The 16,921-nt window shown below is 38.9% G+C and overlaps 1 protein-coding gene across 1 annotated transcript; it reads left to right on the forward strand.

Annotated features, from left to right (window-relative positions):
* Positions 1-1,383: 1,383 nt before the first annotated feature.
* Positions 1,384-15,493, forward strand: LOC139730262 (reversion-inducing cysteine-rich protein with Kazal motifs-like; the record flags this gene model as incomplete). The annotated part of the gene is made up of 15 exons (XM_071641145.1): positions 1,384-1,524; positions 2,038-2,140; positions 3,187-3,247; positions 3,671-3,883; positions 4,376-4,668; positions 5,281-5,466; positions 6,013-6,217; positions 7,341-7,433; positions 9,415-9,479; positions 10,594-10,721; positions 11,862-11,997; positions 12,602-12,712; positions 13,403-13,521; positions 13,859-13,948; positions 15,263-15,493. Coding segments are annotated over 15 exons (2,175 nt in total), but the record flags the coding sequence as incomplete, so codon positions are not given.
* Between the last annotated feature and the right edge of the window lie 1,428 nt (positions 15,494-16,921).

Genomic DNA, 16,921 nt, shown 5'->3' on the forward strand with positions numbered 1-16,921 from the left:
GTCAGGAACCTGGTCCTTGATGTGGAGGTGCACTGCCCTGACCAACGGATCCAGCGGTGTGTGAGAAACTATACCAACATCATGGTCACTCAGCACAACCCAAGAGACAGTAAGTGGGACTATTACCGCGACAGTATTTTTTTTTTTTGCATTGTTTTCCCCGCCTTTTCTTCTCTGAGAATGTTTTAAAAAGTATTGGCTCAGTCTCATTAATGTGCTTTCATGAAGGTATGTCTTCTTTTGAAATTGGTTGCTATAAAGCCAAGCATATGCTGTAGAGAAAGTAATATTATCCTCATGTACCCATTTCATTAATTTTGATACAGCCCACCACCAAATTAAGTAATGGATTAAGTGGAATTTGGTTAAGAAACGAAATCATGCTAAAACCTATGTCCAGCTTTTCAGATACCAGTTGGTAGTTGGAATGAAAGCTTGTTGACCTACAATTCTCATCAGCTTGTGCTTACCTTTCTGTGGCATTTTATCGTAGGATAGCAAATTGGTCTAGAATTGGTGACCATAATCTTATTCACAATGTAACTTTCAAAAAGGTTAAAATATTTTTGTTGAAATCATCGGAAGCAAGGGAAAATGTACAGAACACAAGATGGAAATAAAACACTACATTTTCTTCGCAGGTCTACACTGCTGTCAGCGATCCACAGGACTGAGGTGTCGGGAGGTGTGCCACAGAACGCTGACAAACCTGACCTCAGAGGGCGCTATAATAGAAGCCCTCATCCAAGGCTGCAACGAGCCATCGCCTAACGATGCCATGTGGCAGTGTTTCCTCCTCCAATCAGGTGTGACAAACAGTAGCTTATAACATACAAGCACTTTTTTTTTGGAAATAGAATTCATGATATTGTGCAACAACCCTTTACACGGAAAGTGTGTGATGTAGACTGTGTAGATAGTGTAGATTATTTCTATTCCTGTTTTATGGCTTGTTTGTGGCTGAAAGAGAAGCATACGTTGTAGGTATGTGTAAACCAAAAGGACTAAAATTGAGGGCCCTGCACGTAGTGGCCAAACTCTGACCAATGGGTGCTCTCGATTACACAGTGATTTTCATCTCCTTGATTGCTTTCCGTACAACCCTCCCAAAAAACCAAACAAACAAAAACAAAAATGCCATTGAAGTTTTTGTTTGTATTTTGGCATGTATTATTGTAGCAGTTTGATTGTAAGTATTTACCAAAAGCTTTGCCTTTTGAATCCCGAAATAAAAAAGAAAGAACAACTCTGCAATGTTTGTAGTACAATAACTGTACTGTGCAATGTCTGTTTAATTCCATTTTATGTGATGTTAGAATGTAGATATTTCATGTTCATATGCTCAACATCCTTTCCACTCCTTATTTCTAACTTTCACCGTTTTCTGTCGTCCCTCTTCCAGCCCTGATTGAAAGGCCAAGTCACCCCGTGGTCGGTCCCAGCTACCCCGGAGCTCTGGACGGAGCCAACCTCCAGTGCTGCCTCAGAGCCATGAGTGCCACCTGTCGAGATATCTGTGTCAAGGTACAAAAAGATTAGATAAACTAATGCTATAAATAGTCCATTAATACTACAATAGTGAATTTATTAGCATTGTCGATCTGCTGTGATTGTAGGCTGTACCATTTCAAATATTCACAGAAGTGATGTAACTATTTATGCAAGTTGACATTTGCTACTGCTTAATATCTTAAATGAATTACTCAGGAGTATAGGCCTAATGAACAGACTTTAATCCATAGCTCTCTCTTCTTGTTATTCTTTTTGTATTCATTATTTCTCTGTCTCCCTTCTCTGCCTGTCATCTCTCCATACATAAATATATCTTTCTCTCTCTTTCTATCATGCGTAGAGACAGAAATTGGAATGAGATGGTGTTGATACCTACTCTTTTGAAAGATTTTAAAATACTAGTAGAGTTAGCTTAGATTTTTCTTAATTGTCTACCCTAAATATTTTGAACAAATTTTTCACAATTTGTAACCTTGTCCTTTTTAATCCATCTTTGCTTTGTTTTGTTTTGTTTTGTTTTTCCAGCTGTTCACAACTTCATGGGCCAACAAGGATTCTTGGAATGAATTTGATAAGCATTGCCAGTACCAACCAGTAGAAGAGGCTCTTCTTACCTGTCTGGCAGATGGTATGTTCCAAAACTTACCTTACATTTGTGTATTCCACTGTCTATTTCGAGGGAATCCAGGACAGTTTGCATTAGTGTCTTTCGACCATTTCATTTCCAAAACGGGGTAGACATATCATGATGATTGTGTCGTAGCATCAGTGATTTGGATAAAATTCTGCTGTGTAGAAGTTGGAGTGAGTATAGAAATTTTAGTCTCCATTTGGGATGGACGCAGTGAGGCAATGAAAGGAAAACAATAGCAAAAACAGTGACATGGCCGAGTTTGCCAAATCAAAAAAAAGAAGAAAAGAGCAACCCCCCCCCCCCCAAAAAAAAAAGAAAAAAAAACAACAACAACAACAGACAAGCAAACAATCAAAGGGAAGGAAAAAAAGAAAGAATGAAAGTAAGCTTGTACTGTAATAGCTGTATTAACTAGGTGGTGATTATCATGATTTTTTTTTTTTTTTTTTTGGGGGGGGAAGATTTGTCCTCTTGATCAGTAGATTGCTATGATGTGTGTGTTTATTTTAAGCCATGAGGTGCAATGGATCCCAAAAACTCAGAGCAGATGACTTGTCTACGAGTTCATTGCAAATAAGACAGATCAAATTTCATATCTATTACTAGTTAAGAAAACATAAAAAAAAAACTGTCATGATTACTTGCTCCTAGCAAGCAATGGACAGTTTTAGCATATTCTGGTTAGGCTCATGATACTACACATTCAATTCGAATGAAATTCTATTTCTAATACATACACATATATATGTGCATTTTTTTTTTTCTTCACATATAGAAATTGCTAGATATTTTTGTGCATTTACTTTATAATACAGCTGTCATGGCTGTAGTTGAGCAGTTATGAAATACAGTGCTAGATCCTGTTTTTTAGATGGTGATTCTGAAATATGTACTGAAAATTCCGTCAGATTCTGTCATGCTTGACTTGCCTTTTTTTTTTGTTTCGCTGCCCAGTGGGGGTAGATTAAAATGTGTAAACCCAAGGTCAGTCTTGACACACCTCATACTGTATGTCCTTCTCCATCCTCCATTCACCACAGTTGAAGAGCCGTGCCGGCCTGGATGCAGTGGCCTCAATTACTGCGCCCACTTCAATAACAGGTGAGGTCTGCCATGTACATTTGAAGAACAGGGATATGTAGTATTTTATTGGAGTATTTGATGCAAGGATGCTGTTATTTTGTGGAGTATACTCGTAACTCTTTCTAGTGAGGTTTGTGATGAGGATGGAGGTATTATGTGGAATAACTGTGTTGGATAAGATGTGAAGTGAAGGTGAAGGAATTTTGATTTATTTCATATTATGGCGTACATACTTGTTTCTCTCTTTTTGTCTTACCTCATGTAGTAGGTGCTACATGTGATGCTAATTAATATCCATAATATTTTTTTCATTGATGATCAGTGTAAAATCACTGATTCAGATAGTAAACACTTGCACGATGAGGTTTTCAAGCGGTAGTCTAGACATCCAGCAAACATGTCCCCTTACCATATTCCATGGTTCGCTGTTCAAAATTCTAGACCAACAGATCTCTTTCGGAGCTGCTCCGCCCGCTCCGACCAGGGCGCGGCCAACGACATGCTGATGTGGAGCGAGGGCGTCATCCGCATGCCGTTCATGGACATTCCAGTGCTGGACATTGCGGAGTGTGAATCAGACATGTGGAAGACCATCGCGTGCACGCTGCAGGTTAGGCCTTGTCACCGCAAGACACACACCAACATGATATGCAAGTAAGTGTGCTGAAATGTTCCCATGGAGTCATTTCATAAATGAGTTTGTAGATATTTTCACCAGCTACCGTATCGTATCATCTAATTCAGCAATTCTGTTAATGTGTTCATAAAGCACCTATTTTCCTACGATAAGGGACTATTCTAGTTATAACGCTCACCAAGTATCATAACTAATATGTTTGTTTCTAAAATGACCAGCCATCGTATAGGAAATCAAAATGTTTAGATTGAAAAAAAAAAATTATCTTGATCTTCAAAGGAGGTGATAGATTAGTGGAAAGTTGAAAAAATACCAAAACAGTCCTTTAATGGAGTACTAGCTAATGCAGTAATCTGGAAACCTCTGTGCTCACATGTGCATGCCATGGAAAGTTTTGTGAATGATATTCAACATCAGCATAATGCAACATTATAGTTGCACACCATAGGTGCCTTATGTTCTCATTTGCAACCATTTTAATGCCATTTTTCTCAATTATCCCCATCTAGATCGGACTGTATCCACATCCTCAGTAAGTGTATTGACCAGTCCCGCCTGGCGAAGGGTGTCGACCCTGTAGGCCTCTGCAACATCCTATCCCCTTATGATGAGAACAGCCCCTGCGTCTCGCTGGACCCCTTCCTGGACCCCGGTCAGCACCACGCCTCGGGGCTGGACATCACAACGCCCTGCGGGGCTGACCCCTGCAGCAACGACACGGCCGTGGCCAACGGGATGTGTAAGGTGGACCGCGAGATGTGCGGCCGCGGGGAACTGTGCCAACGTCACAGGTGCAGCAGTGGTAAGTTTCTCTTTTAGAGAAAGGACTTCTCCCCCCCCCCCCCCCCCCCCGCCACCTTTGACCTTTGAGGAACAAAATGGGTAACATATGGACCCAATTTGTAAAGGAAATCAGAATGAGAATTTAGGGCACATGTGACATTGAAATCCATTCAGATGGCCACCAGCTGCAAGAATATTACCTGCTTTTATTTGTGTGTGTACTATACTCAAGAACAAGGATGTAACACAGGCTCTATATTTTGCTGAGTCTCTTATGGTCTGAATTGGTCCTTCCAAGGAATTGATGTATTATAAATTATTAATGTTAAAGATATGGCCTTAATTGAATTCCTATGGATTTTGCTATCAGCTGAAGATATAATGTTACTCCCCATTTAACCAAAAAATTAATAATTATATGGAATAATGACTGCATTTCGTGCAGAAATTGTTCGAGTATGGACGGAAGATGGTTCGCTAAGATATCAGTGGAAGAACGATTGTTTATTTTTGTAATGATCATGCCAGTCTGTCCGGGTACTTAGTACTGTGGAATTCATTTTAAATGATGCCAGTACAGGCTGTAAAGTTCATCCTCCTATCTTCCCTTCCACTCCTAACTTCACTGCAGGCTGTCGTCTAGGGGAAGCCTCCTCCTTCCTTGTTCCCACGGGGAGCTACGTGCGGCTGCCCATCTCTGGTGACCGTCTGGACTGCTACCAGGCCTGCGTGTGCGGCTCAGGTGGACAGCTGGAACACTGTGAGCCCCTGCAGTGTGAACGCAACGAGATGTGCCTCATCAGTGGCCAGAGGAAAGGTGAGGGAATTTTTCCTCCAGTGTGAACGCAAAGGCTCGTACAATATTCACAAAGGCAGCTTTTTAAGATCAAAACTATGGTTTAAATTTAGTCCAAGGACTAAAACAAGTGTGAAATAGGCGTACCCTTGACATTTTAGTATCAGGGTGGGTTCATAGTTGATACCTATCAGCATACGTGAACTCTGATGCAAATTTACACAGGCAAACTTAGCATTATCCATGGACTTAATTTAAACAACCTTTGTGCATTTGGACCAAGGTGTATGCCTTATCAACGGCAAGGAATAAAGGAGAAGAAGTTTGAGGAAATATCACAGGCAAAATGATTGCCTGACACATTTATAGGCAATGAAATGCCTAATACATGTATCATTTCACAGGAAAACTTCAGAAAATTTTCATGGATTATCGTTGATTTTAACAGTTGGATGTGTTGTTGTCAGTATATTGCTCCTTGCAAATGTATCATTTTTGTGGCTTTAGATAATCTTCGTTAGAACTTTACTACCAAGCAAGGTCTTTTTTATTTTTTCATTTATGCAGAGCATGGTAGTCACTTTCACATTGACTGCAACTTGTGCGTCTGTTTTGGTGGTACTGAGATTTGCTCCAAGCGCCAGTGTTTGACCTCCGAGATGACTCTGGACGAACGGCGACGGTACACAGGTCTACCCTGCGACTGCACCGACCAGTACGTGCCAGTGTGTGCGGCCAATGGCAAGACTTACCCAAGTGCCTGCATAGCAAAGTGAGTGGGAATAGAACATTTTTGGATGCACAGATACCAAATCATGCCAATGGAATAGGATCAAAGTATGTAGCAGCTATGCTGGACAAAAATTCCATAAATTTTGCCACAAAATTTGCAGCTCTTTTCTGTGAAGTATTTCAAGTTATGAGACTGCAAATTCTCATCATTTTTCAATGAAATATGCACTGTGTATGTATTATACGCTTGTGTTATCCAGTATTTAGAAAAAAAACATATCCTGGTTGTGTTGTTGCCTTGCACCTATCCTATGTGTGTTCATCAAACTAAGAAATAATTTATGGCTCCCCACTTAGAAATTCAAAGGAGCAGATTTTTATCAAAACATATGTTAATTTACTTATTTCATATGATCTGGTTATGAACACTTTGCTTTTCATATTTGAAATATTCTTTTGAGAGTAAAGGATTTACATATATGCAGTTGTATATCTTCTCTTAAAATGTAGTTAAGTCATATTAATTTTTGATTGAGCTGGTTTCTGTAACTTGCCACCTGTCTTAATTTGACAGTGTGATGTTACGTTGTAGTTTAAAGGAGACCTCCGGGTGATTCTCAGATTTTTACATTTGTACAACTATAAATTAGTTATACTGAGGACAGAGTTTCAGAATTTGTGATAATTGGGATGAAGAATAAGAATATTTTCAAAAAATAGAACAAATTGTAATGAACAAGGATGATGACATGGCAGAGTCACCATAAGAATGTTTGAGTTGGGGCTCAAGGAAGCAGAACAAAAGAAGAAGGCATGCATAGATTATAGACAGGTGAACTCGCAAGCAAGCGGTATTGTTATGAAATTACACTGCTATCATTTCTGAAATATGTGAACATTTATGTCATCATCCTTGTTCAGTGTAATTTGTGTAAGGTTTTTCAAAGTATTGTTTCTGTGCTCAAGAACCACAATAAGTTCCACAAATCGTTACAGGGAGTTGTCGATTTATGTACTACATGATGTGAAATTATGAAAATCGTCTAGATTGTCCCTTTAATGTTTGATTTAGTATACTCTAGCTTTAAATCATATCAGTAGGTGTTTTAACACATGACCAGTATTTGAGATGTGATTGTTTTCCCCAAAAAATCTGTTACCAGGTGTGTTGAGAACTTCAACGATGACCAACTCGAGATCGGGACGTGTGCCATCAGGTCGCCATGCCAACAGAACCCTTGTAGACTCGGATACAGGTAATATGATGATGACAATGGAATGGCTTGTCATGGCAGCTCTGTCAGTGCTAAGGGTCAAAATGTCATTACTGTATCCAAAGACAAAGTAATGCTCCAATGTGAATCACACAGATAATAAGTGTCAAGCACTGATATTACCTCATAGTGGGTTATGGTTGTACTTTCCACTTGATTCTAGCTCACTCATTTTTAAAAACTGCATACTTTACCTCATGTCAAAGACCTTACGTTAATGAGATATGCAAAATAGACCTACTATTTGATCAAGATTGATTCATAGGAACGCTTAGCTCCAAAGGGCATTGTTTTGCACGCATGTTTCATAATGTTATCATGGTCATGTTTATTCTTTGTCTGAGGTCCTATTTGTACATTTAGTAAGAGACTGTTTGATCAACTTGTCACTCTGAGAAGCACTTTGATCGCTTATCAGGAACAGACTCTGTTGTGAAGATGTGCATAAATTTGATTGAGTGTGTTAACTGGTTTATTGATTGTGTTTTCTGCTTAGTACAAGATGTACTCTTAAAGGATAAGTTCATCCAAATGTATGTTTGATTGAGTGAATGCAGCAATATTGGTAGAACACATCAGTGAAAGTTTGAGGAAAATTGGACAATCTGTTCGAAAGTTATGGATTTTTAAAATTTAAGTACAGCCAACGCTGGATGAGAAGACTGCAACAGCTTATGACATCACTGCAGAACAATGATATGAAGAAAAATATAACAATTTGACATATTTTCATATTTCTAGCAAAATGTCAGAGCACTTGATTTACCTCTTTCAGAGAGCAAGGAGAACAATGTCACCAATATTATGTGTCAGTAACAAGTTGAGGGAATGTATACTTTTCAGTGAAAAAGTGACATTTTGTTAAATTCTCTTTATATTTTATTTTTGTTGTTTTCATGCAACGATGTCACAAACTGTTGTAGTCTTCTCTTCCAGCAACGACAGCACTGAAACTTTAAAAATTCATAACTGATATACAGATCGTCCAATTTTCCTCAAACTTTCACTGACATGTTCTACTAATATGGCTGCATTTACTCAATCAACACACATATTTTGGGGTGAACTTGTCCTTCAATTTCTGTTAACCCTATCTTACCTGGGCTATTTAGCAAGCTTGAATTCCTGGAGGGGGGGCATTATGGCCCCCCCCCCCCCCCCTTCAGATCTCGGCCGTTGATCGCGCGATCGCCTCAAAATTTTGCATGAACATAAAGCTGGATGTAATCTACAAGATGTTAAGTTAAATTTTCAAAAATTTGCATTTTCTATTTTAAATTGATTAATTATGCAAATATATGCAAAAAAACTCATTTTCGTCTGTAATTGGCTTATAAAAGCTTATGGAATGCTGATTTTTGGTGTAAATATTCCTAGTGACATTCCGAACATTTGTGCATTTAAAAAAAATTCAGTATCAAAATTAATTTCTTACGTTTTTTATTGTTGTTCATTTTTTATGTATTTCCTTGTTTTTTCAAACTTTTGTTTTTCTTATTTTTTTCAGCAGAATTTGTCATACACATCTTTAGAAGCATAATTATACTAAAATAAATTTATTTCAGCCATTAAAATAAAAAATATGAATCTTTATATGAATTATTTGAAAAAACACAATTTGTATTGACTTTGTACACAAAATCATGTTTTTGAGCAATTTTGGGGTTAACGAAAATTTTTTGAAGGGGCGTGGCTTCGGAACAGTATGCCCGGGCGCGACTAATTTGGTCTCAAAAGTTACGCGAGACTTGAAAGTAAAAAGTCAGCAAGCGGCACGGTCAAAAAATTTTGCGCGACGGAATGGTCGCGGAATTCGTCGGGGGGGGGGGGGACATTGTGCCCCCCCCGGTAAGTTAGGGTTAAACAGAGTATATTGATTTAAAGAGAAAATGAACTCTTTCAGATTAAGCAGTTGCTAAATAGAAATTTTTGCATACCTGTTTGCTTTCCCTCTCATCTTAAGATGTGTGCCAAGAAGAAGAGTCTGCCTCAGTGTGAACTTTGCAGAATGTCCACAGTATGACTGCAGTGAGTATATAGTCTTTGATTCAGTGCAACACTTCTGTTTTAAGACGTGATTACGGAAAAAATGTCAAATATATTGACTAAGACTATTTAGTAATATCAAATCACATGACTGATGTGAAAACTGGTTAACCCCTGAAAAGTACCAGACAGTAACTGAAATGCAGTTATCAAAAAAAAAAAAAAAGATATTAAAAAGATTTTCAATTAGTTAGCGCTAGAAGGATGTTAACTTATCCATGTCACCGGATTTAATACTGAATTGATTTGGCAAAACAGTGTTACCCTACTAGTATTTCAGTCGATGTTGCTTGATCAAACATGAATTTTCTCTTCAGAGAGTGCATATATGTGTTTGAGCTTGATAGTTTCAAGTAATGTCTTTTTTTGTTTTGTTCAGTATAAAAATTGTATGACTGCCCTGTGTACTCTCTTCATACTATCATGTCAGATTCTAGCGTACATCTTACAAAACCAATTATTTATTGTAGGTCATCATAATTGCAACTGCCATGGCAACTGCCTAATAGCCCTCACTGGTGAGAGAGTGATACCATCTTGTTTCCATGGCAATGGAAATCATTATAAGTTGTGCAGCTAGTCATCCAACCATGGTATTGCATATCACATTATTTTAGATTCTGTTATTGTTGGCTCATGCAAATAAATTAACCTGTTGAGGACAGACTGATTTTGCTACAACACACATTTCCCAGTGCCGTATATTAAGAGAGTCTGGCCAACTCGGTTTTTGGCTTACGTGTTTTGAAGCCTGTGATTGGTCAAAAGCTGGTCCCGTGATCTACAGGCGCCATGTCGTTACTGAAGTGCGCTCATACGCAATGCCCATTGTTAACTGCCCCTTATTTGGCTTGGTTATTTTGTTACGTCTGAGCGTACACGCTAACCCTGTGATGCGTAATACGCGCGGTAACGACATGGCGTCCAAATTAGCAGTTGGCCAGCACTCTCTTAATATACGGCACTGACATTTCCCATAGACACCTGCCCGAGTACACTCAGGACTCGTCCTCAGCGGGTTAAGAAAGAAGAAGATTAAGCTTAACAGAAAAGGAGGGCCATATTTATGCCGCACCTATCATACTTTATATTTCAGTCATTACTGGGCACAATTGTGAATCTGTGCCCTATGCACCTGTGTGTGACACGGATCACCATACACACATCAACCTGTGCACGTTGCACAACAATGGAGCTGAACTGGCCTACAGAGGGCGCTGCCAGGTAAGCCAACAAAATCGTGACTTCTCGGTGAATTTGTTCCAGATAATATCATGCTTGATTGTTCTTATCTTTTGTTTTTCAGCATCAATACAAGAGTTAATTTGCTGAGTTTGAAAGAAAGGCCTCCAGGAAACAGATTGCAGGATTTGAAGTGGTGAATCATAATTATGTAGCTCATTAGTTGTTGTTTTAGTCATAATGATATGTGACCCACTGCAACAAAATGATCCTAAAGTCGGGCGAGGTCGATTATTTGACAATTGCATGACCCAATTCCCTAATCTTTCTGCTTTAAATTGATATATAACACGTCTTATAAAAATAATCGGCTGCGGAGATATCGATGTTTAAAAGAGAGCATGTCAAGACGTCTGGGAAATCACTGTTTCGAGAAAAGCGCCCTAAAAGTTCTCCTTGCGACGCAATCACAATCAAGAGACACGCAAGTCAGTATTCACCTCCGGACAATAGAAGTTAAGCCCTAGCAACCCCCGAAATGCTCATTCAAACACAGCGTCGGCGGTCTCCTCACCGACCAATCAGTGACCAGGATGTCAGGAGAAGCGGCTAGGCATAGTGCAACCCGCCTGCACGCACCAGTCGACTGGGCAGTGTGCGAGCTTCACGCTTCGGTTAGCGGCAAGCAGCAAACTGACCAATGAGATCACTCAGGTCGTTGTTAGGGGCGGAGCCTACGTGTGGCGCTCAATCCAAATGTTCGAACCAGTTTCTGCTTCGTTGAAACGCCCAAAAAACATGGCCCAGAAAAACGCTATTTTTTGGTCTTTCCTTTCATCATTTTGCTTCAAAATTTCGACAGATGATAGAAGACATGTCAGACTCTAATAATATGTCAAATTCAGAAAATCGTAAGTTTTGACCAATTTTGATGCTCTAACTTCAAACTCGATTTTCACAGCTTCGACCGTGCGCGACTTTAGGACCATTTTGTTGTAGCGGGTCACATATTATTATGATCATTAATGATATTTTTATCATTATAATCATTATTATTTTATTGTCAATGATAATGTTATTGTCATTATCATTGCTGTTATTATTGCTAATTTCATTGCTACTACAACTATGTTATCAACATAATTGTTTGTGTGTGACTGTGTGTGCATGTGCTACCTGTAGACGGAATGCCATTTGACGGTCAGACGGACAGTATGTGGCCACAACGGTGAGACCTACAGCAGTGAGTGTGAGGCATGGAGTGACCGTACCACTGTGGACTACTACGGGCCTTGTCGGGCTGTGGGCATTCTCTCAGGTATGGCCAACAGAGGGCGTCCTATAGGGAGTGGCTTCAATACTGGTATAACCGGCTGGCTTAGGAACGTCTGTGCTGCCCATGCCATGTTGATCAAGCTGTAGTGGGCTTCATATTCAGCAAATTGGGAATGTCCCACTGTTTCATAGATACGTGCTGATGGAAGTGCTGGTTATGTACAAACTTTGGTTGTGATGTAATGCAGACATGTCCTGTTACATAATTAAAACAGATTAATTTCTGGTCTCAAATTTCATGATCTTTTGTGTTGTCATATTTAAAAATTGAAAGAGTTTTGTACTTTTTTGTCAGTTTTCTCCACACAATCAATTTTTTAATTCATTTTATGCACAGAATTCTTTGTCATTTAGTCTATGTATCCAAGTGAAACAGGTCATGTAGATAAGAAAGTCTCTGATGGAAGAATTCACTATTGTTAAGAAACTGATCTCTCTCTACATATTTTGCTATGATGTTTTAGTTGCATGAATTGGACAAAAACCCCAAACTAGTATTGCCATAATATATGTATTTTGATTCCATGGAGTCTATCACATGATAGATATAGTAATACTGCTACTATGCTGCGTATCGTTTTGCACAGTTGGTGATGACGACATTGCGATGCAGTGTGCTACAGTAGAGTGTCCAGAGCTGACCTCACCTGAAAGTTGCATAGCAGTGACACCCCCGGGTGCCTGCTGTCCAGTATGTGGTAAGTGAGATGCCTCTGATGGTTGCCATGGTAGCCTCTTATTTTTGTTTGTTTGTTTGTTTGGAATCCATCGGTGGAATTTGCTGTTGGGCTTAATGCTAGGACTACATAAAGGACCATACATGTAGATTCACCATGTGCCTCAAGAATTATGGATCATAATTCAGAATATGAAAATATATCATACAATGATCTCATAGCAATCAAAATCAGTTGGATAGTCGGAGGATGATCTAATGGGAAATGGCGGGAAGGAGGCCAAAATTCTGTGCATCTAGGGCATTATAGGCCTTGCATAAGAAAAAGGGAAAAAATGAAAGGTTTCTGTGTGTTTCTAATCTGAAATATGCATAGACTCAGTTACAGATGAGCTCAACTAAACATTTTTTTTTTTCCCACTGCTTTGTGACAAGCATCTAAAATTTGTCATGCTCACAGCCAAAGGGTGGTTCAGGGAAACCTCGTGATAAAGACGTCAGATAAAACAAAACCCTCTTATAGCAAGATGACTTTGCCAATGTTTTATATTTCCTTGTTTTTATACCCTGATATATTGAGAAATATTGAGAAATCTGATATAACAAGATAATTGTCATGGTTTTTAGGTCCTTGTTATAACGAGGCTCTCCTGTAATTAGCGAAATATCGACCTCACATTGCATCTTGTGTTTGTTGTTGTTTTTTTTTTAGCTGGGCAACTCCGGGTTCTGTTCAGTGAGCAGGAGGTAGATCGCGTCGTCACGGCAGCAGGGAGCAGGGGCGTGTCCCTGGATGCGGTCCTCCAAGGACTGCGGGACTTGGTTTCCGTGGTGAGTGTTGGCAAGAAGGTCTTTTGTGAAATTACTACATTATCTCCTTGTGTGCTGCACATAGGACGTAACACATGAAACACAATACCTGGTAAACTTAAAGTACAGTTCACACATTGAGGAAATATAATTGTATAAAAATACTCTCTACATATCATATGTTTCATTATAATATTCAAGCAAAAGAAAACTACTGAATGATGATCCATTTTTTTTCACTAGTTTGATGATATGTTAAGTAATTACCTGGTACACTTATGAATGTATTACAGTGTCTGACCCAGAAAAGTTCAAAGTGGTGAAGTAAATGTTTTCTCTCTGATTTCATGCATGTCAGGCTGAGTGCGACCTGTTTGGCTATCTTAGCATAGAGGGCGACATTGTGATGTTGGTCAAGCCGATTGTTACGGACCCAACAGTTATCCAGGTATGCATGGTGTGTGTGGATGATTGTGATACACGGCATATACTTGCGTAACAGCCAGACACATATTTATACAGTGTTATCAAGGCAGTGTCAGTACATATTGTATGTATATCTTCCACATTGCAGAGTCTAGAATTTTGTGTCATTTCAAATGCTAGATAGTATACGTACATGTTGGAATAGCAGGAAATTATTAAATCGTAGACTCTCATGTGTTACAACTTGCTTTTGTGCCTGGCCCTTAAGTTCAAACTTAAACTTGGACAAATCTTTCTGCACCTTCGTGAACATTGTAAAGATTGCTCTATATATCAACATCAAATTAACCCATTACTTGTTATTCCCATGAGCATTCCTCTGTGTTTATAATATCATGATGTTCTGAGATGTTAGAGGTTATGGGGAGAACCAGTAATCAATGTCTCAACAATAATGTTCCAACACTCTTCTAGGTCTCAAGGTTATTCAAACAAAGGAAAAAAAAACCCAAACAAACAAACAGCATACTCAAAGCAGGCGTTTCATATGTAACTCCTTTCAAGATTCCCATTGTAGCATACAACTGGTACTGTAAATATGGATATTTTCGTGCAAGTAATTTTTCGCGGGAGTAATTTTTTGTGCTCAACTGGGTAAGATGCATTTCGCGTGTTTTCAGTTCCGCAGAATCAACACAGGCACTAATGGAATATATGATGTGCAAAAATATTCTTGTGTTTATATTTATGCACTGGTTTCTGGTAGCGTGAAATGCATGAAATTTCCGCTTTCACAGTATTCAAATTCTAAGTAGAACGGTGGCTAGAGTGATGCCCGAATGATCTTGCTTTTTCTTTTTTTCCCCATATTCCACATTTACAAATAAACTACATGTATAAACGTAACAAGAAATTGAATATGTGAAATGTCAAATACAACAAATAAGAAAATTAATATGTGTGCAAATCTCTCAACCATTCTGAATTTGGAGGAAAGAATCTGAATTTTGGCCATTCCCCACTCTTGTTCAATAGGAGTTTCCTGTTTTTCTTAATAACTTTACCACACACTCCTAAAGGGAACTGTTCTTTTTTTACAACTTATGAGCCAAATCATTCCTTTTCATATGTCAAAAAGGTTGGGAAGGCTGCATGTGAAATATAAGGAATCTACACAAAAGAAATTGCTTGTAGAAGCTAATTAAAAAATCAAATTAATTAAAAGAAATTATGAAATGGGAAAATATGTACATTAAAGAAAATCAAAAGGAGAAAAAAAATATCTTTGAATGTATATGTTACGCTTGCTTTGTTTTTTTTTTTTTTTCTTCTGCAGATTAAAGCCTGTAACACGGAGGCGGAAAAGATCGAAGCGCTGATCAACAATCGGAGTCCCGTCACATCCTCCTACCTTCACCTCAGTCCGCTGCTTGGCGCCGCCACCCGCAACCCTGAAATCGTGGAATCCAACACGGCGCCCTCTATATGCCGCCTATCCTCAATATGTTGCTTATTAGTATCACTAAGGTTACTGTGTCAGTTGATGGAAGCAGCATTCAACAGGTAGCAGAGGGTTGATTATAGATTCCCCATATCATATCTTTCCAAAGAAACCTTCTATTTAAAAGTGTTTTAACTTCTTTGTCTTATATATGCAAAAATGAAAATATCACTTGACTTGTACATATAACTTTATATGAATATGTAAATTAATGTAAAGAATAAAACTCTATTTATCTTAATTAATTCTATCAAATAAAAAAAAAAAAGAGGAAAAAAAATATGGATGTCACCCTCTAGATGTTACTGATGTAAGATTAGAAGATTCTAGAAGTTTGTAGCCCTCTTTTCTCAGCCTCAGCAACTTCCCGCAGAATTTCCTGTCTGTATATCATTCGGCTGAAGAAGGGCGTGACTCAGCTTTGGGACATAACTACCTCTAAACCTCAGCAGAAGGAGTGACACATTGTCACGACTTGTCCTCTGATTTCAGTTTGTGCTGAGGGGATCTTAAGTCGCCTGTCAACGCCCGGTGGCGTATTATTTATCTTACACTTGAAATGCTTTGGTAAGACGATGAATGAACTGTTGTTTCTCCTTTGACGAGGCACAATCTGGCACATAAGCTGTCACCCAGTTCAAGGGCACAAGTGCCATTGCAGTGCTTGAACCTTCAACCTTGTCATTGACGGTGCAGTGTGCGTACAGTCCACTAGACAACAACACTTTGTCCTTGTAGAAATGCCCACCCTACAACTGACTCTCTGCACTCCCCTCCCCCCCAAACAACCAACCAACAAACAAACAAACAAACAAACAAACAAACAAAACAGCACACAACAACAACAAACAATACAAAATAAGCATGCCACAAGGAACAAATTGAGCTGTACAAATGAGGGCTACTTGCTTTTGAAATCTAGGGGTGTTTCAGACGGTAGCACTTGCATCTGGTTCTGAACCAGTGACTTTGATGTATGCTGAATGCGTCTTCTTTACGTTTTTTGGCTTGGTCTAAGACTAGGCGTTTTGCTTCATACTGCAGTACGGTGCTGTTGCCTTCACGTGTGACATCAATGTTCTTTACACGTTGTCAGCTGAGAAGGAGATATGGTGTAGAAAAAAATTCTGAGGACCACATAGAGTGTAACACATGTGTCTGGTTCTCAAAGAGATCATACCTACACATGATGTATATTGTGTATGTATTATACCTGAATGCCTGTATGTGTATGTGTCTGATTGCCACAGTTTCTATGCTTGTATGTGTGCATGTGCATATGTTTCTGAGTATGTGTGTTTGTGTGTGTGTGTGTGTGTGTGTGTGTGTGTGTGTGTGTGTGTGTGTGTGTGTGTGTGTGTGTGTGTGTGTGTGTGTGTGTGTATACATTGTATGTGCATTGTTCTGGAATAAATCATGTTTTTGCAATGAGTGATTTTGAAATGAATGTCTAAATTTGCATTATTTACACTGCTACTCTATAAAGTCACATGA

Source organism: Diadema antillarum, unplaced genomic scaffold (assembly GCF_040938485.1).
Source record: "Diadema antillarum isolate AM-2024a unplaced genomic scaffold, OU_Dant_1.0 seq00000300_RagTag, whole genome shotgun sequence".
Classification (NCBI taxonomy): domain Eukaryota; kingdom Metazoa; phylum Echinodermata; class Echinoidea; order Diadematoida; family Diadematidae; genus Diadema; species Diadema antillarum.